The sequence below is a fragment of the Pipistrellus hanaki genome (genome assembly GCF_964339955.1).
Source record: "Pipistrellus hanaki genome assembly, chromosome: 4".
In the NCBI taxonomy this organism is placed as follows: domain Eukaryota; kingdom Metazoa; phylum Chordata; class Mammalia; order Chiroptera; family Vespertilionidae; genus Pipistrellus; species Pipistrellus hanaki.
The window spans coordinates 95,191,394-95,217,659 of NC_140506.1; the positions used below are offsets into that span (position 1 = coordinate 95,191,394).

At 44.5% G+C, this 26,266-nt stretch overlaps 1 protein-coding gene across 2 annotated transcripts in view; it reads right to left on the bottom strand.

Moving 5' to 3' along the window:
• The window catches only part of LOC311622129 (acyl-coenzyme A synthetase ACSM1, mitochondrial-like), a 99,357-nt gene that overhangs the window by 29,566 nt on the left and 43,525 nt on the right, over positions 1-26,266 (bottom strand). Inside the window, exons 3-6 of one of the 2 annotated variants that reach the window (XM_084882947.1) lie at positions 19,700-19,940; positions 10,563-10,773; positions 6,787-6,994; positions 1,730-1,870 (exon numbers count right to left, since the gene is read on the bottom strand). In XM_084882947.1, coding sequence (XP_084739073.1) covers positions 1,730-1,870; positions 6,787-6,994; positions 10,563-10,773; positions 19,700-19,891 — 752 coding nt within the window. In that variant the 5' untranslated portion in view covers positions 19,892-19,940. Of the gene's footprint in view, positions 1-1,729; positions 1,871-6,786; positions 6,995-10,562; positions 10,774-19,699; positions 19,941-26,266 lie in introns of those variants that run through there. The other variant, XM_084882948.1, reaches the window with a different exon arrangement.

Genomic DNA, 26,266 nt, shown 5'->3' on the forward strand with positions numbered 1-26,266 from the left:
CCCATCTGTGCCTTCCTGACACATGAGTAGCAGCTGCTTTCAAATCTCTGTAGTTCTATGAGTGCTACTTTTTAAAATATATATATATTTTTTATTGATTTCATAGAGGAAGGGACAGGGAAAGAGAGATAGAAACATCAATGGTGAAGAGAATCATTGATTTTCTGCCTCCTGCATGCCCCATACCATATGGAGTTCAAAAGCTGGGCATGTGCCCTGACTTATCAGTAAGCCAAGTTCATAGGTCAATGCACAATCAGTGAGCAACACCAGCAGGGCTATGAATGTTACCTTTTATATCTTGGTGCCTTTGCTTGTGTTATTCTGACTACACATAAACTCTCCCATTCTTTCCATCCCCATTCCTCCAGGGTTTTGCTGATCAAGTGATATCATTAGCAGAGATGTCCAGTGTCCACAAAGCACCTCTCTGACCCTGCTTTGCTTAATAAGGTACAAAAACAACATAAAATGCTGGGGCTGACCAGCAGATCCTGAGAGACAGATGAACAGATTTCTTTGATACACATTTCTGTGAAAGAGAAGGCTAAGGGGCTTGTTTGGCTTTAGGAACCAAAACAGCCCCGAAAGCCTGCACTGTTAAACTCGTATTGTAACAACAGCTTGAACTAAATTTAACCTCTAGATACAATGAGCAGGGTAAATATCCTGAGAAAGCACATGCTTCTTCAAGGTCGGGTCTTAAAGACTAAACATAGATATTCCAGCAATACACCGAGGGGATCAGACTTATTTCGAAAAGTCAAGGTAAGAGCTGCCACCTTTGGCAATGTCCCCCAGAGGCCCCTGACCTCTTGGAAAATCCTCCGTACAGTCTTTCCAACCAAGTCCCATATGTGAGATCCTCCTCCCCCCAGCTGGTGGGCGGAGTTATGACATTACTGGCATCTGCCACAGAGACATCCCCAAGACATTGAACCACCAATCAGCGTGTGCCGAAGTGACCTGGTGCCCACCCCTTCCTGTCCCACCCTGGGTCCTTTCTCCTGTCCCCTCTCCTTTAATTCTGATTTCTCTCCCTCCATAATGAGTCTTGTTCATCACTGGGGAATAACCTTTCCTTTAATATATCTTGGTGGCCAGTTTCATGCGCCTCAAACCTTACACCATACTTCCTCACAGAACTTAATCTCCTCTGCATATTACTAGTTGGGGAGGAGGATGTAGGAGGGAAAAGATTTTTGGTTTACAGATGATTACATAGTTAACCCAAGGCTCTCTCCTCAGCCTCTCCCATGCTTTCTTTTAGGTTAAAGGCAGGTGCTTGGTTCCAGGTATTACTTCCCCCTAATGGCTCATGATTGGGAAACTCAACCTCCGTATCTGTACAGTTCACATCGGTAGAACTTTCTGTCCTCCTCCCACCAAACCTGGAACCAGTGACAAAGACACATGGCTTGTCATTTGTGCAGCTTGCAGAATGCCTGCTGCCTCCACCCATGTTCCCTCCACACCTGTGAAGATGCTCAGGGAGGACCCCCCTGTCATTGGGAGGCTTCTGTCAACACACACTTAGAAGTCCAGATCTTCGCCTCTGAGACCCCCAGTGGGCTGAACCAAAGAGAGCAGAAGGGAGAAGAAGGATGGACTTGTTCTACTTGGAACACCTTTCCCAACACACACACACACACACACACACACACACACACACACACACTCCTTGCCCCAGAGTGTGGCCCAGCCTCTAAGTCGGTGCCCTCTTTCCTACCATGAAGGGAAGGAGTGTCGCAAGGCAAGTCCATGGCTGTGTTTTGCCATCTTGGGGAAGCCGGTGGTGCCACTGGTGAAGAAGATGACCATTGGGTCCGTGGTCTTTGACTTAATGCAGGTGTGATCTGGGGATGCTGATCTACAAAGGGATTGAACACAAAAGGAGAGAAGTCAAGTCTCCTGGCTCCACCCTCAGGGTAAGCCAAAGAAGCAACATGAGGCTCAAAGTCAGAAACCTGACTTGTTTGCTTGTACAGATTTCAGAGAAAGGAAGGGAGGAGGGGGGGGAGAAGAAAGGAAGAACGGGGAGAGAGAGAGAGAGAGAGAGAGAGAGAGAGAGAGAGAGAGAGAGAGATGTGGATTTGCTGTTCCACTTTTTATGCATTCATTGATTGATTCTTATATGTGCCCTGACCAGAGATCAAACCCACAACCTTGGCACTCTATGCAACTGAGCTACCTGGCCAGTGCAGAAACTGCAGTTTTGCAACACTGGAGGAAAACTGGTCTCCAGGTCTGAAGCATGGAACAGAGTTTATGGGTGACTTGGGTAAGAACACTGACATTTCTTCATTTAAAGAATAGGGAAAACTCAACCTAGTATTTTATAATTTAACAGACATTGAAATATAACTTACTGTTTACAAAAATACACTACTAGTAAATGTTAAAAAAAAAAAAAAAAAAAAAAAACCTCATTCAATCTTCAGAGCAATCCCAAGAGGTAATTATGCCCAACTTGTCATGCTCCCTTTGGGGATGAGGAAACTGAGGCTCAGAGAGGTTAGGTAACTTCCGTGAAGACATACAGCCAGTAATTGGCAGAGCCAGGGTTTAAACCCTGTGTGGTGTGTAGACTGTCCTCTTACTCACACTGCTAAGCTTGCTTTCATACAAGCTAACTTTACAGGAATTTCACTCCATAACCTTGGTGGTAAGTGGGGGAGGGGGAAGGAGATGAGAAAGCGAGAGAGAGAGAGAGAGAGAGAGAGAGAGAGAGAGAGAGAGAGAGAGAAGAATCACTGGGCCTTGATTCCTGGGAGCTGCTACACTCAGTCTCTGGGGGCTGGCTGGCGATGATTGTGCTTGTGAGCTTCCTGTGTTGATTGGATAAACTGCAGATCATTCAATGCTGGAGGGAACACTGGCACTTGCTGGGAAATGGTACAGTCCTGACTCTGAGCAATTTAAGGGATTTTTCAACATTACTATTTTTTAAAATATGTTTTATTGATTTCAGAAAGGAAGGGAGAGATAGAGAGAGGTAGAAATATCAATGATGAGAGAGAATCATTGATTGGCTGCTTCAGCATACCCCCCCACCTTGGATCTAGCCTGCAACCTGGGCATGTGCCCTGACCAGGAATGGAACCTCGACCTCCTGCTTCATAGGTCGAAGCTCAACCACTGAGCCAGGAGGGCTTGGCAACAGTATCATTTTTTTAAGTTTTTTGTTTATTTAACTCTCTGACTTTATTTGTTTATTCAAATTATAAAAGAAAGTTTATCTAGAAGCCACAGAGGTAGTAGAGATGAGCCAGGGGGGCTGCATTGGCTCAGCAAACAAGTTCAGACAGAAGAAGGGCCCTTGGCGTTGAGGAGAGAGAGGCAAAGGTAGCGCAGGGGGAGATGAGGGCACGCTCCCTGGAGGAAGACCCCCAACTCTGGACCTGAGAGTCCAACACAAGGTGTGACGTCACTGTGTTTCCCTTTTGGGGTTGAATAACATTTTACTGTAAAAACAGAGGGGTTATTTCAAGAAAACCAACCCAGTGTAACTTATACGTTATAAACCAGTGTTACCTCAGAAAAATAAAAGAGCCAAAGAAAAGACTCCCAGCAAGGTCTGAGCTGCGGATGGAACAGGGGCTCTGTGAACTAAGCTCACAGGTGATCTGATCATAAATCCCTGTCTGGCAGGGCATGGCGGAGGCAGGCCCCTGAGACAGCTTCTCTGGTGAAAGGTTTATCTTTGCCTTAAGCTAGCCTGTCCACAGTTCTTGTGCATCTAGGTTAACACACCCTTGAAATACAGAAAGGAATATCTTTTATTTATTTTTTTTTCAATTTTAAAAAAATATATTTTATTAATTTTTTACAGAGAGGAAGGGAGAGGGATAGAGAGTTAGAAAAATCGATGAGAGAGACACATAGATCAGCTGCCTCCTGCACACCTCCTGCTGGGGATGTGCCCACAACCAAGGTACATGCCCTTGACTGGAATTGAACCTGGAACCCTTGAGTCCACAGGACGATGCTCTATCCACTGAGCCAAACCATTTAGGGCTCACTATCCAACATTTTTTTTTTATTATTTTTTTAATAAGTTTTTATTTTTCATATTATTACAAATGTTCCTTCCCCCCCCCCCCACCATTGCTCTCCTCCACCAGGTTCCCACCCCACCCTCTGCCCTTTCCCCTCTCCCCATTGTCCTCATCCATAGGTGCACAGTTTATGTTCAGTCTCTTCCCACGCCCCCCTCTCCCCTTTTCCCCAAGAATCGTCAGTTCACTCCCCTTCCATACCTCTGATTCTATTATATTCAACAGTTAATATTGTTCATCAGATTTTTTTAATTTCCTTGGTTTTTAGATTCACTTGTTGATAATTACGTATTTGTTGTTCATAATTTTTATCTTTGTTTACTTTCTCTTCTGAAAGAACCCCCTTCAGCAATTCATATAATTCTGGTTTGGTGGTGATGAACTCCTTTAGCTTTTTTTTATTAGTGAAGCTCTTTATCTGGCCTTCGATTCTGAGTGATAGCTTTGCTGGGTAGCTTATTTTTGGCTGTAGGTTCTTGCTATTCATCACCTTGAATATTTCTTGCCATTCCCGTCTGGCCTGCATGGTTTCTGTTGAGAAATCAGCTGACAATCGTATAGGAGCTCCTTTATAGGTAACCACCTGCTTAGCTCTTGCTTCTTTTAATATTCTCTCTTTATCTTTTGCTCTTGGAATTTTAATAATGATGTGTCTCGGTGTGGTCCTCTTTGGATTCCTTTTGTTTGGAGTTCTGTGCGCTTCCTGGACATGTAAGTCAAATTCTTTCACCAGGTGGGGGAAGTTTTCTGTCACTATTTCTTTCAGTATGTTTTCGATATCTTGCTCTCTCTCATCTTCTGGAACCCCCATAATTCTGATGTTGGTTCGCTTGAAGTTGTCCCAGAGGTTTCTTACATTATCTTCAATTTTCTGGATTCTCTTGCCTTCTAGCTTCTGTGGAGGAGTGTCCTCTGGTTCTTTATGTTCCAAATCTTTGACTTGATTCTTGCGATCTTCCCTTCTGTTTTTAGGACTTTGTAGAATATTTTTTATTTCAGACAATGTATTCTTTATTTCTTGTTGATCCCTTATCATTTCTTGTTGACTCCTTATTAATTCTAGTTGATCTCTTTTCATATCCTCATAGGCCTTATCCATCTTTTCTAGGAAATTCTTGAAAAACCTTATAAGCGTAGATTTGAACTCTATATCCAGACGCTTTTTGTCCTCCATTTCTTTCGTTTGTGATCTATTTTGTTGTCGCATTTCGCAGTTACAGATGGGACGGGGTTTCAGGGTGGAGCCTGCAGCTTTGGCTTCCGTCAGCCCCGCCCTATGCGGGTCCTTCAGTACTCGCTGCCGGCGCCTCTGAGAGAAAGGTGCCCTCGATTTTCGCCTGCTGCCAAACAGTCTATGCTCTCCCACAATGAGCCCGGTATTGGGGTTCAGTTCAGTTGGAAGTGGAGTTGGAGGTGGCGTTCACAGCAGTCTGGAGCCCCAGTCTCCTTCCCGTCAGGGCAATCCCGCGGCACAGCCGACCGTCCCTTCTCTAGGGGCAGTGTGCGCGCCTCCGGGACCTCCTTTCTCCGCTCCCCCGGGGTTCCGCCTTACAACCCAGCTCCCTATGGCTGAACCTGAGTCCCCGGGGTCTGGCCCAGAACTGGGGTTCAGAGCAGTCGGGGGCCCAGCACAGTCGGAGTTTTATCTCCTTTCCGCTAGGGAACGCCCGCCAGGCACTCGGCCTCCCTCCTCTCCGGCTCCGTCCTCTCCGCGCGCCGCGTGTCTCCGTACCTTAGGCTTTTACAGCTTCTCCGTGCTTCCTTCTGGTTTTCTCCTTGCTTCTTGTTGTAGGATTTCCAGTCAGTCGACTTTCCTGTAGTTCTGGGTAATGTCCATTTTATATTTTAGTTGTATTTTATTAAAATTGTTGTGTGCGGCTGCGGCTAGTTGCCTACCCGAGCAGCCATCTTGGATTCTCTAGAAAGGAATATCTTTTAAAGGGGGTGTGACCCCTCAAGAGAGCACAGAATCTTAATGTCCTGTAATCCCGTCCCACCTGGCTTTTCCCACCTTAGTCTTTCTTGCGTCCCGTCCTGACTTTCAAATGCATGAAAGAAACTACAAAACAGTTTTCCTCCTGAGCATTTGAGGTCTTGCTCCCCAGTATATGCTGTCAGTTTGGCTCAAATAAACTCATAAAAGTGTCCTGCAGGTCTGGGCATTTCTTATGTCGAGAGTATAAAAAACGCCTGAAGGCTCACAGAATTAAAGCATTGGAGGGGGAGGGTCTCTCTGACATTTCCCTAACTCTCTAAGGGCACCCACACCCTGGGAGATGTTTGCCCCAAAAGCCCCTGCCAGTCACATCCTCATTTTTTCTTACAGTCCCAACTTTCACCTTACAGATTCATTTCAACATCTCTTTCACCTTATTCATATATATGTATATTTATATGTGAATAGTCTTTTAGATTCCCACCTACAAGAAGCTTGAAACAGTAATCCTTTGATGATACACCTTCTTTCACATCCCAGGGGCGATCAAACTTTAGGGAGAGAAGCATAGACATGCAATATCCTGATATTACAGATGAAGCAACCTTGGCTCAGAGAGGGGAAGGAAGTAGCCCAGGGTCACACAGCAGGGCAGGGACATAGCTGGGAAGAGGTTTCTGGAGCCAGGCCTGGTGAGCTTCCTACCACCAGCTGTCTGTCTACAGCGCTTGGGTGTGCATGGCCTTCTCCCACAGTTCCTCAGAGAGCACCTCCATCAGACCCGAAACTCACTTAATCAGAGATCGGAAGTCCAGCCACCCCTCACGGTTGTGGTCAGACACCAGGACCTTGGTTTTCAGAGCGGGACACTGAGAAGCCACAGAGTCCACATCCGGGGCAAGGGCATCTGTGGTCACGATGCTCTTGGCATTAGACTCCTTCAGTCTATAGAGAATGTCCTTGGCCTTCATCTGGGTTGTCCCTGGCATGAAGACAATCCCTGGGGATGAGAAAAAAAAAATTGTTTCACTTTCTATTTCACAACCACGGGCTTCAGGCCTAGCTGATCTGCATAGAAATCCCTTAGCCCCTTGCTACACAAAGACCCTAAGTGTCAGAACCACCATGCCACACCCAAACCTACTGAATCAGAATCTGCATTTTAAAATTTTGTCTAAAATACATTTTCATTGATTTTAGAGAGAAAGGGAGAGGGAGAGAGAGATAGAAACATCAGTATTGAGAGAGAATCATTGATTAGCTGCCTCCTGCACATCCCACACTGGGCATCAAGTCTGCAACCCAGACATGTGCCACAACTGGGAATTGAACCATGACCTCCTGCTTCATAGGTCAATGTGTAACCACTGAGCCAAGGTGGGAGGGCCAGAACCCACCTTTTTATAGGACCTAAAAGTGAATCCCATGCACATTAACATTTGAAACACTTGCCCTAAACCTTTCTTCTCTAAATGGGTGCAGCCAGTAGACAGGTGGGTCCTACTTTGCAAGAGTCTACATGGGACCAGGACAGAGTCTCTGACATCAGGAATGACTGCATCTCAGCCCCCACTTTTCTCCTCCACCCCTTCTCTCATCCTTGTGTCACTGGGAATCCCTTCTTTCCTTCATCCCTCATGTCCAAATTAACCACATTGTCCTTTGAACTTTCCTGCATTCCCTCCCTTCCATCTGCTGTTGCCAACAATTAATTCAACTATTTGTGTGCACCTACTGCATTATAATCTCCCCACCAGATGCCTTGCCCTGGAACTTCCATATTATAATCAGTGTAAGTTCCACGAAGCAATGATTTTCTCCCCACATTTACTGCTGTTAGAACTAGAAGGCAATAAAATCCTTGACATCCATTTGTAAACTTACCACCAAAGGAGAACAAAGACAAGGAAATGCTGGCTGGACACCAGGAATCAGACCATATAAGGAAGTGAAACTGTCCTGAAGACACCAGATGGCATACCTGCATTCCATCCCCATTCCAAATCCACCAGCTCAGCCCCCAAACCCACTGATGACAAGAGAGTCCCACTGTGACAGCATATAAGGATGAAACTCCTGCTCCTGAGCACATCATCATCTCCTTGGCTCAGAGCTGTGCAGCCATTCCCTTTGGGTATCCCACCCCCTATCCCATTTTCCTTAAATAAACTCAATTTTCCTTAATCACTCCTGAAATGGCCATTTAGCCTGTCTGCCCACCACGTTCACCTTCTCTTCTCTCACTAACACCAATGTCCTCTCTCCAGAAAACTCCACGCTCCCCATTCTGACACTGAAGACGCTGCCCACGCTCTACCTTTCTCTCCCACACCTCTACTCTCTATTTCAAAATGGCCATTCACATAGGCAATTCCTGACTCTAAGCCTTTGTTATTCTTTTTTGTTTTTCTTTTTTCTTTTTTTAATATATTTTATTGATTTTTTTATAGAGAGAAAGAGAGAGGAATAGATGAGAAAGAATCGATGAGAGAGAATCATCCATCAGCTGCCTCTTGCACACCCCCTACTGGGGATGTGCCCGCAACCCAGGTACATGCCCTTGATCAGAATTAAACCCGGACTGAGCCAAACCAGTTTCGGCCCGACTCTAAGCCTTTGATGGGCTAAGCCTATTCTTGGGATTCCCTTTCTCTGCTTCTACTCCCCTTTAGTTATGCTGTTCCCAGAGGGCTCAGCTCACTGGGTTTCTCATGCGCCATCTCTTAGGTCTACAGGTACATGGCTTCTTTATGTTTCCTCTGCTGTTGCTATTAATGTGTGACTTCACAAGAACTAGATGGATTGATCAACTATTTTCTGAGTAAAAAAGAGAGAGAGAATATGTAAGCAAGGTAAGCAAGAGCATGAACATGTGATTCAACTGATTTTTAAAAACCCATGAGTTCCATTCTGATTCTAAATTGTATAACTAGATAGGCAGGTAGGTAGATAGATGGGAGATGATGATAATAGATAGATAGATAGATAGATAGATAGATAGATAGATAGATAGATAGATAAGCAAGTAAAAGGGAAATGAAGCCCTGTCTAGTTTGGCTCAGTGGATAGAGCGTCTGCCTGCGGACTGAAGGGTCCCAGGTTCAATTCCAGTCAAAGGCATGTACCTTGGTTGTGGGCACATCCCCAGTAGGAGGCATGCAGGAGGCAGCTGGTCAGTTTCTCTCCCATCGATGTTTCTAACTCTCTATGTCTCTCCCTTTTTCTCTGTAAAAAATCAATAAAATATATTTTTAAAAAGGGGAATGAAAATCATACAGAAAAATGTTAACTAATGAATGTAGAGTGTGTGATATAAACAGAAAATCCTCATGTTAATAATATTTAACTCAGTCAAGAATCAACAGTGGCCGAAACCGGTTTGGCTCAGTGGTAGAGCGTCGGTCTGCGGACTGAAGGGTCCCGGGTTCGATTCCGGTCAGGAGCATGTACGTTGGCTGCGGGCACATCCCCAGGTGGGGGATGTGCAGGAGGCGGCTGGTCGATGTTTCTCTCTCATCGATATTTCTGGCTCTCTATCTCCCTCCCTTCCTCTCTGTAAAAAATCAATAAAATATATTAAAAAAAAATAAAAAAAAAAGAATCAACAGTGGACTCAAGCTATGGGGTGAAAGATAGTAGGGGAGCAGGATAGTCACTAGTCTGATAAGTGTTATTCTTACTGGTCAGGAAGAGAAAAGGTGCCTTGACACAGTTGACGACCACCCTTCTAATGAGATAAACAATGTCACTGATGGAAGACAAAGCAATTGCATAGACCCCTCATGTGATGCGCCGACAAAGACACAACACTGTCCTCCCAGCACTCCTGCTAAGATGTTTTAAGATGAATATAATCATGAAGTAAAAGACAGAAATACACATTTGGGTGCAATGCCTGCAAAGCAACTGGCTTAGACACTTCAAAATATCATTGCCATGTGGAAAAGGCTAGAGAAGAACACTTCTAGGTTAAAGGAGATGGAGAAGACGTGACAACTAAATCCAATGTATGATCCTCAGTTGGATTTTGGACTTAAAGAAAGAACTGGCTGTCAAAGACATTATTAAGGCAATTGGGGAATGTTGACTGTGGATAGCTATCAGGTACCATATATTGTACCAATGTCAGACTTCTTGTTTGGTAAGCGGGCTGTGGTGATGTGAAGGAAATGTCTGGGATCCAGGGTTTATGGGTTTTTTCATGCTATTTACGGGTGTCACAATGTCTGAAACTGACTTTTGACTAACTCAGTGGGAGGCTCCAATATGGCAAAAGGTTAACAATTTATGAATTTCAAAATAGTAATAATGTCTGAGGCTGTGCAAGAGAAAGTGTGGGAGTGCGCTCGCGCACGTGTGTGTGTGTGTGTGTGTGTGTGTGTGTGTGACATTGCATTTGAGCATATGTGAAGGTGAGGGATAAGGAGTAAAAATATGTGAGGGAGTATGAGAAAGAGACATACTGTGAAGAAGAAAGAATGTAGGGGAAGAGAAAGCAGCTGGTGTTCCTGGACCAGTTGGCTCTAGGACATCCCTAAGGTCTCTAAGGGCCTCTCTGAGTCACTGACCTCTTCGCATGCAGCCCATGGTCACCAGCCACCACTCAGGCACTCGAGGCAGAATCAAGGCGAGATGGTCTCCCTGCTGCAGGCCACAGGTCTGTGTGAAGACGTTGGCTGCACGGCAGGTGAAGTCTGTCAGCTCTCTGAAACTCCACTTCACTTCGACTCCTTGGCTGTTCACCCACCACAGGGCTGGGTTGGGGCCTCTTTTGCCTTCCTGGTCAAGATCATACACCATGTGTTACTTCCTGCTTCAGAGGGAAAGGGCACTTATTTCCCCAACCCATAGTCATAGGCACGTTCCAGTGTGAGCATAGCACAGGAACTAACACCCATTTTATTTTATTTTTATTATTATTATTATTTTATTCCTAACTCTAGGATATTTTTCCATTGATTTCTTGAGAGAGTGGAAGAGGAAGGGAAAGACCGAGAAAAATAATGAAGTGAGAGAAGCACATCTATTGGTTGCCTCGTGTATGGGCCCTGACCAGTGCCCAGGCTGGGGAAGAGCCTGCAATTAAGGTACATGCCCTTGACCGGACTCAAATTTGGGACCCTTTGGTCCATAGGCCAACGTTGTATGCACTAAGACAAACCAGCTAGGGCCTGATACCTCATTTTAAATCATTTAAAGAGCCACATAAAGTTAGGGTGTGATTCAGCCAACTTCTTTTGGTCTACTGTAGCCGTCTCCTCTCAAGTCATATAAAATCATGAATAGCTTCATGTCTCCAATTGAAGACTTAAAGTTCTATTCCCACATGTCTTAGTTCCATGGACAGTGCATTCTCTTTGTGCCCCAGCATTCTTATCTATGAAGTGGGGACAATATTACCTAGAAGTTCATAAAGTCTAAATGAGTTATTTAATAAGTAAACTGTACGTAGCATAGGTACTCAATAAGTGTGACTATTATCATAATTGCTACACAACAAAAGAGGATAATTTAGGCTCTGAATATGTGGGGAAATTAATTTTTAAAATTAAGTTACCTCTAATCGTAAAATTCATAAGAAGCAGACTGGGAAGGTCCAGGCCCCTATTCCTTCAGAGAAACATCAAGTAATCAGACTGAAATGGCTTTGTTGGGGCTCTTGAAACAGTCAAGGATCTGCAGCAACCAGCAAATGGCCACACAGCTAAAGCCACACTCAGAGCGGTATGGCATGTTGTAATGTTCTGCTCACTTTTGCAACCCCCCTTCTCAGATGTGGTGTCCCGGGGTTAGGAGGAGGTGTCGCTGTTCCCAGCCCCTCTCTGGGACAGAAGGAAAAGAGTGAAACTTGTTGGCAACGTTCAGTGGGGGTGGATATAGCTGGAAAGGAATTTATTTATTTATACATTTATTTATAGATTCCCTAATAAAGAGTAATGTTGAGTATCTTTGTAGGCTTGTTTGCTGTGTGTGTGACTCTCAAATGATGTATCTGTTCAGAATCTTTTGCCAGTTTTCTAAGTGGGTTGTTTCTTTTTATTGTTGAGTTTGAGTCCTTTGCATATTTTAGATATGTCTTTTTTTTCTTTTTTGTATGTCTTTATAATTTTTGTTATTATTCAAATTCATCTAAAAATGGGGTTTTATAAGCAATTGAATTTAAGTTGTTATTACTTTAAAATAGATTTCTACAACTTTAAGACATTATATGTAATATACACAACTCACAGAATATACACGGAAGGAAATGAGAAGAGAATCAAAACATATGACTACAAAAATAATCAACCAAACACAAAAGAAAGCTGTAAATTTCCCAAGGACAAAGGTCGGCAGGATCTTACTGTATGCTGCCTACAAAATTATAGCATTAATAAAACCATTTTATGCAATAAAACACTAACAAAATATTAATTTATATAAGCAAATGCATATTTACATTATAATTCAAATTTAACAATAATTATTCACTTATTCATTCAATATTAGTTAGATCTTATTATTTCTTAGGCACTTTTCTTAGACCACAACGATATCATCACGGTAAACAAGGCACACATATGTGTCCATTTGTAAATGGTTAAAATATTTACGGCCAATTTTCTTGTTTAATTCAGCCATCTTATTTTCCTCAAGTTTTCCACATGAACATGGTTTTTTAAAAAGATATTTATTATCAGCCGAAACCTGTTTGGCTCAGTGGATAGAGCTTCGGCCTGCGAACTGAAAGGTCCCAGGTTCGATTCCGGTCAAGGGCATGTACCTTGGTTGCGGGCACATCCCTGGTAGGGGATGTACAAGAGGCAGCTGACTGATGATTCTCTCTCATCGATGTTTCTAACTCTCTCTCTCTCTCCTTTCCTCTCTGTAAAAAATCAATAAAATAAATATAGTTTTTAAAAAAGATTTTTATTATCAAAACAAAATGTGTTCAGAGTAAAAGTTCAGGCAATACAGAAAGTTATGAGCAGAAAAGGTTCTTATCAACAAAATAATTTTTCAAATTTCTCATCACATTCTTACTCCCTGAATGTTAGCACTGAAATGGTTTAGTGTATATTTTTCCAGCAATTTTCCCCCAACAGATGCACAAACATGATTTTTTGACTCAGATAATTGGAACCAAAGAATGTATCTCATATGAGATAAGATTAATATATGTGCAAATACATGTGTTTCTCTACAGCTTTAAAAATAAAATTCAGTGCTGTGAAAGAAATGCTTGCCCAACAGGATAAAGAATATTGACAAGTATTGATGACAAGTTGTGCACTGCTTATAGATAGGGAGCCTAGAACAGTACAAAGATTTCTGCAGGATTTTAAAATGATGGGAAAGCTGGTATAGTAAACAGAAGACAATTGTTGCTCAGAATTCAGACTGTGTTAGAACCTAACTCCTGCACCTTGAAGAAGATATCACTTTAGTAGTTAAGTATTTCTGTGCTAAGGATTCATTTGATAATGTGATATTGACATGAAGCTGTTTTTGAGAAGATAAAATGCAACCCTTAAACTAGATTTGAAATTTAAAGTTTTAAGGGCTGAGATTTGAAACCAAGGGATATTGAGAAATTGTTTTAGAAGATAAAACACTGAGTAAGTAACTCAGCAGTAGAAAGAAATGAACATCCCTGACCACTGTGGTTAGTGTCTGCCCTTGCACCAAATGGTTCCAGGTTTGATTCCTGGATATGAACAAGAACCAGGGGTTGCAGGTTCAATCCAGGCCTGATACCAACTAACAGATGTGTCTCTCACATGTTCATATTTCTCTTTCTCCGTCCCTCTCTCTCTCTCTCTCTCTCTCTCTCTCTCTCTCTCTAAACATACACACACACACACACACACACACACACACACACACACAACTAATCCACAAAAACATTAGGCTGAGTGAAAGAAACCAGACACAAAAGGGTACAAGAACAGATCAGTGGTTGCCTGAGGCCAAGGGTGGCGGTGGGAGGGGATTGGCTGAGAAAGGACAAAATAAAGCTTTTGGGGTGATAGGAATAGTTTAGAGCTCAATTTCAGGTGTACAACCTAATGATTAGACATTTAACTTATGAATATAATATTGTATGTCAATTGTAACTGAAAACAATTTTAATTTAAAAAAATAATAAAGCCATGACAGCTTTGGCTCAGTTGTTAGAACGTAAGCCTGCGGACTGAAGGGTCTACAGTTAGATTTCCAGCCAAGGGCACATAACTCAGTTTTAGGTTCATTCCCAGAACTTATCAGGGCAACCAATGGATGTGTCTCTCTCACATCAATGTTCCTCTCACTCTCTGCTTCCTCTAACCCCTTTCCTCTCTCTAAAATATCAATGAGAAAAATATCATTGGGTAAGGATAAATAAAGTCATCCAAGTTACAGTAAAACAAACAAAACCTCCATACATGTGAGTTTATTGCATGTAGAAAAGATTTACCTCATATTCTTTTAAAAACTTTATTTATTGATTCATTTTATAGAGAGAGGAAGTGAAAGAGAGAAACATTGATTTCTTTATGCATTCATTGTTTGAGTTTTATATGGGCCATGACCAGAAATCAAACCCACAACCTTGGTGGATTGGAACAATGCTCTAACCAACTGAGCTACCTAGCCAGAGTGACAGTGCACTTTCTTTTCTTTTATAATGAACTAGAGACCCAGTGCAAGAAATTTGGGCAGGGGTTTGGAGGTGTCCCTCAGCCCAGCCTGCACCCTCTCCAATCTGGGACCCCTCTCCAATCTGGGACCCCTGCACCCTCTCCATACTGCACCCTCTCCAATCTGACTGCCCATTTAGACCCGATTCTGGGCAGTCAGACATCCCTCTCACAATCCAGGACTGCTGGCTTCCAACTGCTCGCCTGCCTGCCTTCTTGATTGCCCCTAACCGCTTCTGCCTGCCAGACTGATCACCCCTAACCACTCCCCTGCCAGCTGATTGATGTTCAACTGCTCCCCTGCCAGCCTGTTTATCCCCAACTTCCCTCCTCTGTCAGCCTAGTCACCCTCAACTGCCCTCCCTTGCAGGCCTAGTCCCTTTCAACTGCCCTCCCTTACAGGCCTGGTGCCTCCTAACTGCCCTTCCATGCTGGCCATCTAGTGGTGGCCATCTTGTGTCCACATGGGGGCAGGATCTTTGACCACATGGGGGCAGCCATCTTATGTGTTGGAGATATGGTTAATCTGCATGTTACTCTTTTATTAGATAGGATAGAGGCCTGGTAAATGGGTAGGGACCAGCTGGTTTGCCCTGAAGGGTGTCCCAGATCATGATGGGGGTTCCCTTGGGGCGTGGGATGGGCTGGGCGAGGAGTCTATGTTGGTTTTCAGGTATCTGGAATTTATTTACCTTCTACAATTGAAACTTTGTAGCCTGGAGCGGAGCCAAGTCTACTGCTGGCTCCGTGGTTGCCACCATTTCTGTTTGGATTTGTTTACCTTCTATAATTGAAACCTTGTAGCCTGGAGTGGAGGCCTAGGGTGCCCAGGGCTGCAGAAGCTTGGCTTCCTCTTTCACCGGGGGCAACCCTAGTTTCTCCCCTGCTCTTTGTGGCTGTAGCCATCCTGGTTGGGGTTAATTTGCATACTTGCTCTGATAGGCTGGTGGGTGTGGCTGGTGGGTGTAGTGGAGTGATGTTTAATTTGCATATTACTCTTTTATTCGGTAGGATTCTTTGCGTATATGTACTCGCGTGCGTGCGTGCATGCGCGCACGCGCACACACACACACACACACATATCCACAATCAGGGGAGGGCACATAAAAATTGGGAATTTCTAGAGAAACCAAGATGGTGGTCTAATGTACATTGATTGCGGGCACATCCCCGGTAGGGAGTGTGCAAGAGGCAGCTGGTCGGGTTTCTCTCTCATCAATGTTTCTAGGTCTCTATCCCTCTCCCTTCCTCTGTAAAAAATCAATAAAATATATTTTTTTAAAAAAGATGGTGGCCTAGGTAAGCACCTAAGCTGCCTCCTCGCACAACAACTTCAAAACAACAACTAAAAGACAGAATGGACATCATCCAAAACCACAGGAAAGCTGACGGAGTGGGAAATTTACAACTAGAAAGAAGGGAAAGGCTCACGGATCGGATTGGGAGCCACAAAGCGCTGAGATAGGGAGACGCTCGTGTGCAGAGAGAAAGGGAAGTCGAGTGCCTGGCTGGCGGGAGAGGAAAGGAAGTCCCGATTGCAATGAAGCCTTTCCGACTTCACTGAACCCCAACCCCGGCCAAAACCCCATGGACCCAGGCTCATATGAGTGTAGAGAAAGGCACCTGGAGACTCAGAGACTGGGAGACTGGGGGAGCCAGGAGTCGCAGCGCGCAGGGTCTACAGTTGCACATGAGTGAGTACGTGCAGAGAAGTCTGATCACAGAGGTTGCCATGGCCTCTCTATAGTGGAAGGAGTCAGAAGCTCCAGACTACAGAGACCCATCCCAATTCCGGGCAATCCCCTGAGGCACTCACGCTCTTGCACGAGGAATCTGGACGGTCAGACAGAAACTCAGGGGTGCTGCAGAAGGCAGAGGTCAGACGGAAACTCAGGAGAGTGCACAAGGGCAGGGCTGACGGGAAGCCAAGACTGTCAGCTCAGCCCTGAGACTCTGCCCCATCCAAGCTGAGCACAGAGGCTTCTGCAATTTTGCAAGTCTGATCCTATAAGACTGTCTCCAATACAGAAGGTATCCCAGAGTAGACACAGCTGATACTCCCATTCAATTGGCCTGGAGGTCAATTCCTCCCAGTGATCAAGACTTAACTACAACAAGGCTGTTCACACAGTCCACAAAGGGGAGCACCAAGAGTGTCTACCTCAGGTAACTGGGGAGGCTGACCCACTGGGCCATATAGGACACTAAACACACAAAGCCATTCTACCAACTCTGGGAAGCAGTGAAAATGCCGAATAAAGGAAATAGATCTCAAATGAAAGAGATGGAGGAGAACAAAAGACTGGATATAGAGTTCAAAACCACAGTTATAAGGTTTTTCAAGAATTTCCTAGAATTTCCTAGAAAAGGCTGATAAACTTAATGAGACCCAACTAGAAATTAAACATAAACTGACTGAAATAAAAAATATTATACAGAGACCAACAGCAGACTGGAGGAGCACAAGAATCAAGTCAAAGATTTGGAATACAAAGAGCCAAAGGACACTCCTCTGGAGAAGTAAGAAGAAAAGAGAATCCAGAAAGTTGAAGATAGTGTATGGAGCCTCTGGGACAACTTCAAGCATACCAATATCTGAATTTTGGGGGTTCCAGAAGAAGAGAGAGTGCAAGATGCTGAAAACCTATTTGAAGAAATAATGTCAGAAAACTTCCCCCACCTGGGGAAAGAAATAGACTTACAAGTCCAGAAAGCACACAGAACCCCAAACAAGAAGAATCCCAAAGAGGAACACACCAAGACACATCATAATTAAAATGCCAAGGGCAAAAGACAAAGAGAGAATCTTACAAGCAGCAAAAGAAAAGCAGTTGGTTACCTATAAGGGAGTACCCATATGACTATCAGCTGATTTCTCAACAGAAACTATGCAGGCCAGAAGGGAATGGCAAGAAATATTCAAAGTGATGAATATCGAGAATCTACAACCAAGATTACTGTATCCAGCAAAGTTATCATTCAGAATTGAAGGGCAGATAAAGAGTTTCACAGATAAGAAAAAGCTGAAGGAGTTCATCACAGCCAAACCAGTACTACAATACATGAAATGCTGAAAGGTATTCTTTAAGAAGACAAAGAAGAAGAAAAAAGATAAAAATTATGATCAACAAATACATATATATCAACAAGTGAATCTAAAAATCAATTGAATTAAAAATATGATGAACAAAATAAACTGGTGAATATAATAAAATCAGGGGCAAATAAAAGGAGTGAATTGATAATTATCAGGGGGAAAAGGGTGTGGAGTTCAGGAAGAGATTAGATTAAAATCGTACACCTATGGATGAGGACAATGGTGGGGGGAGGTAAGGGCAGAGGGTGCGGTGGGAACCGGATAGAAGGGAGCTATGGAGGGGAAAGGAGAAACAATTGTAATTTTCTGAGCAATAAAGATTTTTTTTTAATTGTGACTTAAGACTGTTAAATTTTAAGGGAAGTTCAGGTAGCAGAGTGGACCCAGTGGCATACCCTCTGCAGTCTTTAATAGGAGGAGCACCAAGATCTATGGGTTGTAAGGCAGGTTTCAAAATTAATTTATTCCACAAATGTTTGTTGAGAAACTTCTAGGTGTCAGACACCACACATCACTAGACAGATACTGATCATGGTTAAAGCAATTGGAAAAGTGAAACAGACAGATCAGAAGTGTTGTGAGCATAAAAATTAATGCAGAGACATTGGGAGATATGGATGACTTGACAGTGACTGGTAACAATGATATAAAACCCAACAAGAACAGGTATTTCATGGGGGAACCCTATTTACTTGGTGGTTATCTCCCTGGGTGGATGTGTGAACTAATGAATAAGAATTTTATGAAGATAAATGCGAGAATAAAGTGATGGCTCCTTCCCTCCTCTCTACTTCCACCCTCTCCAGCCCATCTCATGGTCCCAAAGGTCTTCATCAGATGTTTGGTCTGGGCAGTAATGGAAGTCAATTTGTAGTCTGAAGAAAAAGATCTGGCATCATAAGATCATGAGAACAGGATTAAAAATGTATTTTAGAACTCAACAAACAAAACCCAAATTCTGCTCCTCTACTCAGGCATGTAATTTCTGTAGGTTATGCAAAACTCAGATCCTCAGTTTTCTCATCTGGAAAATGGGGATCGTAAAAGTGCTCTTCATAACCAAGGCTCTATTTTCCTGGGAGTTATTATGAAAACTCAGAGAGAAGAGGAAGAAACCCCATGAAAGGCATATAGGCCTTGAACACTAGAATGTGAATGCATATGTTAAATTCATTGGAAACTTAAAAATTCCATCAATTCTCTGGCTGCATTGCCAGTGAATTCTCTCTTTCTACAAAGATAATGTTGGGTAACTTTTCACACTGTGATCATCATCAGCTGGGACTTAGTAGCTGGAACACCACCCATTGTCCACCCCACTCCTGCGGTACACATCACTGCTCCCCTTTCCATTTCAAGAACTTGGTGTCTTCTGAAGAGACCTGTAAACTCTAGAGGCTGAGGGACTGGTTTCTCTGGACAGACCCCAATTTAAACCCCAGTCATCTATGGTAGCCAGGCCTGCAGCTGGCCTTCCTCTCCTCACAGGAGGACTCCTGACTGAACTCTACCTGTCAGTGCACAGGTGCACCAGCAGAGGGCCTGTCCCTTCCCTCTGTGCAGCCAGAAGTTGAGCCCAAGTTTGATGAGATGAATTCCAGTGAGGCTCACCCTTAGTGGAAGGTCAGAATTCAGGTGAACATCAATTTGCTGACCTTGTAGTTAGAACTTTGCGTTTGGTCCCAATTATCTGACTATACCAGATGCTTTTACCTGCTGTCGTGTTTCTTAAGGGAGATTGTCCCCATCTCACAGAAAAAACCAATGTGGCTCAGAGAAATGCGGGAGTGGCCAGGGTGAGACTTGAGAATTGAACCCTAAAACATAAGCTTTCCCCATGACACTGGTAAGTTAAGGCAGACACTGTATTGAGTGTCAGCCTCCGAGGAACAAGATAAGCCAGAGAGATCATGCCTATCCCCACCCACCATCACAGGTTTCTCCTCACCTTCTCCATTTGAGTCCAGTAGTCCACGACATCACTTGCAAAGTTAAATTTCTCAGGTGTGTCATGGTCATTCCATCGCGGGGCGCCAGTTGCTGATACAGACTGGGAGTGCAAGTGCCAAGGGGCAGGCTGGAAGGCGTGGCAGGATTTGTGGGTGCCCCAAAGGACCCGGAGCCTCATCAGCCACTGCATGGCGGAGCAGTCCTCAGGAAGCAGGCACGCACTTCTCAGTCACCACCTGCTTCGGGAAGAGATGGCTGCTAGGTCAGCAGTGGAACAGGACTTTCCTCCACAAGGCAAGGCACATTTCTGGTTCATGGCTGGAGTGTGGTTTCAGCTGACCAGTATTTGGAGGCACAACTTAGTGCCTTAGGACTTAGGATTTCTCTTCCCAGCTCAGGAACCACAGGCAAAGAGGGATCATAGCTGCTAGATGGGGTTGGTACACCTTCCTGAGGGACTTCTCCTTATCTCTCACCCCCTGGGAGTTAAGCTCAGGTTGTCATCCATGGGACCAGCCCCTTTATGGGAAACTCACCATTTGAAAGTCCTGTTCTCCATGCTAGCCTGGCTCTAACACCTCTCTTCCTGCCGAGCCCAACTGTGCCTTTCTCATGGGAGCTGTTATATTCTTAGATGATTCCCTGTCCGAAGTTCATTGGGCCAGGGTTAACCAATCATTCCTTGCGATTTTTTAAATCCTGACTGAGCTGCCCACAATCTCTTTCACAAACTTGTGTGTGTGTGTGTGTGTGTGTGTGTGTGTGTGTGTGTGTGTTGCCCAAGGGTGTAAAGGCACTCTGTCTCTACCGGAGGCCACAAAGTGCACATCTGAGAACCTGTCGGTGGTTATGATTCCAGTCACTGAGATGTCTGCTCTGCAGGAGAGGAGAAAACTCCTGTGCAGAGACAGGGCTGAGGGCTGAGTGGACCTTAAACACCTTCAAGTTGCTGGTTCAGTGTTGCTCAGGCCCCTCTGCATCTCACTCCTTTCTTGTTAATATCCTGTCCTGGATTCTGTAAGCCAAGGAGTTTTCCTGCCTGAGATCAGGTTTCAGTCACTTGAGACTGTGGCCGAGAGGGGTCACACGCTGACCTGCCAAGCTCAGGGGAGGCCTGCATGGCAGTCTTGCAACCTCAGAGACCTAAAGTCACCACAAAGGATGGTCTGAAATGAAACTTTAACTAAACGCAGTTGTGGTGGGTGGTTACATCCTAGGCCAGTATCTACACTGACAAGGTCAACCTTTATCTTAACTGAGTCTATCTGTCTTTTTGCATCTATGATAACATATCCTTGAAATGTCTGGATAACTTGCAACTTCCCTTTTTCTGGAGGCCCTGGGGAAAAACCTAACGTGGTGAGTGCCAGGACAGGCACCACAAATTCTTTCATTATCATGTTAATTGTTCCTGCACCCACCTTAGTATTTGTCCATCATTTTACTTTTTATCCAATCCCATGAGTTTCCCAACACTTTGCTTTATCCCACCTCCTTAATCTATCACCAATTAATTTCATGTAACCCACCTATGTCCCTCCTTTGATTGCAATGTATAAATACAGGTATAACCTGCCATTCTCTAGAACATTATCTCAATTATAATAGTTGAGGTTCTGCTTCCCGGCATATGTCGACAGTTTGGCTTAAATAAACTCACAAAAATTCTTTACAGGTTTCAATGTTGGTTTTTTATGTTAACAAGACTCTGATGATATTGACAAATATACACAACCATACTCGGGACCAATGAGGCTAATACCACAGCACCTTCCCTCCTGGACTGCACTCTAGCCTCAGCCCCCACCCCAGGACAGCATGGGGGCAGCTATTATCAGAGTTGACCCATGAAACCTCTTTGCCACTCCAGATTCCAACAAATGCCCTCAAAATGGGAGTGAAAGGGGGCAGAAATACAATGTTGGGGAATCAGCTAGTACTGTAAGAAATATTAATCCTGCTCTGTTAACCGTGATTGTTTCATTCTGATTAAAGAAGGCACATTCTGACCTGGCTGGCAGTGCACTCAGGACCTGGGAACTCACCTGGAAATGCAGCCTGTCCTCCCCATGGGGCTGCCTATTATCATGGAGAGAAGATCAACTTTGCTGCAGAAACCAGAGGCCCCAGCCAGCCTTTTTGCATACCTGCAGGCCTTGGCAAATCTCCAGCCTGCTTACCTGTTAACTGCCCATTTGGCCTACCCTTTGGATATTTCCCCTGAAATCCCAGCTGTTGTACATCACTAAGCCCTTTGAAGATCCCCAGCCCTTTTGCATATCTGCCAACTGCCCATTTGCCCTTTTCCTACTTTCCTTTGTACTTCTATTGATATAAACAGCTGGCTTATGGTGGGGGGCAGAGCAGATTTTTATGGTGACCTGCTGCTCTCCCATATTGCTGGCAATCTATATATATAAAAGGCTAATATGCAAAGTGTCCCCTCGGGAGTTTGACCAGGAGACCTGGAGTTCAATCACTCCCTATGACTACAAGGGGGCAGCACAGAATATGGCAAGCAACCAGTGACAGCAGAGGTAGCAGGGCACTGAGAAACCAAGGGAAGGAGGAGGCAGGGAAGCAGGAGGTGGGGGATCTGATTGGCCATGATCCCCAGCCAGGCCTAGGGATCCTACCCATGCTCAGATTTTGTGCACCGGGTCTCTAGTATTGAAATAAATGCTCATATGTGATTCAAGCCTCTCTCTGCTTAATTGGCTCGAGCATGGACCCATTGTTTGTCTGGTTACAGAATCAAAACCCTGTTTTCATAGGGTCCTTCTTGAAGTTTGAGTGTAAAAAGTGGCTAAAGCTAGAATTATCTTTCCATGAGAATGTTGACTGAGGGAAGGTGGCCTCACAAACAGATTGGAGGTTCAAGCATGTCATCACTGCAAACAGGGAAGCCCCCTCACCTGGTTTCAGCAGTTAGATGCCACTGCTTGACCACAGACCCCCAGAAGAGACCAATAAAACTTGACTCAGCTTACTTTCAAGTCCTTTTTAAAAAAATATTTTTATTGATTTCCAAGAGGAAAAGGAGAGGGAGAAAGGAATAGAAACATCAATGATGAGAGAGAATTACTGATTGGCTGCCTCCTGCATGCTCCCTACTGGGTATCGAGCCCGCAACCCAGGAATCAAACCTTGACCTCCTGCTTCTCAAGTCAATGCTCAACCACTGAGCCACGCTCTCTGGGCTCGGGTCCTTTTGACCCATAATAACCTAACCTCAGTTAATTTTGATGCTGCCCCCAGAACCCTGCTCTGCATTCCCAGCAGGAAAACCATAGCTAATTATGTCATTGGACTACTGTCTGCAGAAAAGAGCACAGACATTTGAGAAGTTCACCCCTTAGAGTTTGCTTGTCAGCATGGTTCTTAGGCCACAGTACGCCCCTTCCTTTTTACTGCCTGCCAACTAACAGTACTATCTTTTGTTTGTGGGAGCACCTTTGAAAGAAGGGCCCTGAGGTATCAGCTGATCCAGACCTGGCCCTCAAACACATTTCCTTTGGAGAAAAAAATTATCTGTTCCATTTATTGGTGTGTTTTTTTTGTTTTTGGTTTTTTTTTATTGTTGTTGTTGTTGTTGTTTGTTGTTAATCCTCACCTGGTGATATTTTTTTCCACTGATTTTTAGAGAGAGAGGAAGAGAAGGAGAGAAACAAGGAAAGAGAAACTGATGTGAGAGACACCCCTCGATTGGTTGCCTCTCCCTTCCCACCCCCTCCCCTAGCTCCCACCAACCCTTCAGTCTGACAGCTGACACTCTAACCACTGTGACGCTCTAACCACTGAGAAAATGGATTAGGGTTCTGATTTATTCAAATGGGACGTTCTCCACCTTTGCAGGGTTCCCACCACTCCTTATTCTGCCACACCCCTCTGTTTCTCCACTTTCTGTTCAGCCTCTGTGGACATTTGAGCTTAAAAACCCTGATCTAAGCCAACACCCCAAGAGGAATTTCCCAGGTTGCAAGGCAAGTTTAGGAGCAGAGCTGGTCCAAGAAGCCCATTTCCACTGCTTTTATTTTCAACATGTACCTCTCTCCACCAACACCAACTGGTTTAGAGCAAGAATACCAAAATCCATTATTTTCATACACAGGACCTCATAAAATCCCTTAAACTACCCAAGGAAGGTTAAAAAAAAACACACCCTTAAACCAAAGGGAATGAAATAACAAAGAAATGAATTAGTCCTCAGAATCAGACTGTATTCGGAGATTGAATTATATATATATATATATATATATATATATATATATATATATACACATAATTTAATTTTTTTACAGAGAGGAAAGGAGGAGGATAGAGAGTTAGAAACATCAATGAGAGAGAAACATCGATCAGCTGCCTCCTGCACACCCCCTCCTAGAGATGTGCCCTCAACCAAGGTACATCCCCTTGACTGAAATTGAACCCTTCAGTCCACAGGCCTGTGCTTTATCCACTGAGCCAAACTGATTAGGGCAGAATCTTTTTTTGTTGTTGTTAGTCCTCACCTAAGGAGATGTTTTTCGTTTAGTTATTTAGTTAGCTAATCCTCACCTGAGGATATTTTTCCATTGCTTTTCACAGAGAGTGGAAAAGAGGAGAGGAGAGGAGAGGAGAGGGGAGGGGAGGGGAGGGGAGGGGAGGGGAGGGGAGGGGAGGGGAGGGGAGGGGAGGGGAGGGGAGGGGAGGGGAGGGGAGGAGAAACACTGATGTGAAAGACACACATAAATTGGTTGCCTTACGCATGCGCCTGGGGCACAGGATGGAACATGCAACTCAGGTACATACCCTGACGGGGAATTGAACCCGCGACCCTTCCATGTGCAGGCCAATGCTCTAACCACTGAAAATACACCAGCAAAGGCTGGAGGAAGAATCTTTAAAGAGGTAAGTTAAAATGAGGTCACTAGATGAACTCTAATTCGATACAACTGACGACCTTATAAGAAGAGATCAGGACACAGACACATAGAAGGAGAATGTGGTGTGAACATGAAGACTGACAACTTCAAGCCCAAAGCTAAGCCCAAGAGACCCCCTGTTGTCACTTTGATATCAGACTTCTTGCCTCCTGAGCTGTGAGAAGTGAATTCCTGAGGTTTAACCCCCCAGGCTGTGGCTCTTTGTAACAGCAGACCTAGCTATCCAATACACCTCTCTTAATCAAACAACAAATAAATGACTTTGGCACTATCGTCTGTAAATGTGTTTGAAATTCTGATTTAATCTTCATCATGTAAGAGGACTGTGGGAGGGCTGTGGGAGCTGAGAGCGTGCCCTTAGGAGCCAAGCTGCACATGTTCAAATGCCAGCCCCTCACTCCTCACCAACACAGCTTTGGGCAATTGTCTTAACCTCCCTAACATGGAAATATTAGCAACACCTGGAGTAGTGACTGGATGACATCCTGTGTAAAGCATGTGAACACAGTCTCAGCTCAGGTGAATAATCCAGGTCTGGGGGTTTCTGCTAACAAACCCTCTCTCTGGGGAACTCATTGAACAATCAGGCTTCAAAAACCTGGCTGCTTGAGCTTTGGAACTAGCATCTAATGAGAAGGAACAGGGATAAGATGCTGAGCAGACACCACAGCGTCCAGCTTCTGCATTGATACATTAAGAAGGCTAAACATGGGGATATGTATACTTACATGTCCATGTCTATCTTCATGTATATCTGTCTTTATAACTGTCAATATCTATATCTATAATGATGCCAACATCTGCTGTCACTATCATATCTATACCTATAACTACATTGATAGCTGTATTTATATCTATATCCATATTGATATTGATATATCTCACTATGTATTACTATAGTGATGTTTATAACTACATGTATATCTGTGTCTATAACTATGTATGTGTATATTTATATTTATATGTATACTAGAGGCCCGGTGCATGAAATTCGTGCACAGGGGTTAGGGGAAGGTTGTTCCTCAGCCCAGTCTTGGGCTGCAAAGATGTCAGCATCCCTCACCCTGTCCTCTAGCCAGAGGTTCCTTCCCTCCTTCTGCACAGCCTCTGAGAAGATGCTTGTCCTGGGGCTCCGGCCCACAACACCCTGCAGTTCGGGTACTCGGGGGCTTGGACTTTCAGGTCTGGCTTCCTCACCTGGCATGGTGAGCATCAGCTGCCATGAGAGCCTTGCCTCAGGAGTCGCCTGAGGGCCATACTACTTGTGAGTGGTGGAGGGGGGGGGGGCACCCTCAGTGGCAGTGATTTGATATCTGTAGTGTGCCCCCAGACACACCCCTCCCCCACAGTGCCACGCTGGTCCTGTCTGGACTGCTGGCAGGGGGCTTCCAGTTTGCAATTGGGGCTGCTGGGCTGCAACTGGGGGCTGCAAGTGGATGACACCAGCACCCATAGTTCTCTGTCAGTATCAGGAACTGAAAAGATTCATTTTTCTGGTTCCCCACAGACCCCTTCCCTCCCACTGCAAGGCATGCCCAGGCATGGACTCTGGGCTTGTGGCCCCACAGACCCTTCCCTCCCACAGCACAGCCATGGCTCGGACACTGAGCTCACACTGCCACTGGCGACACAAGCTCAGC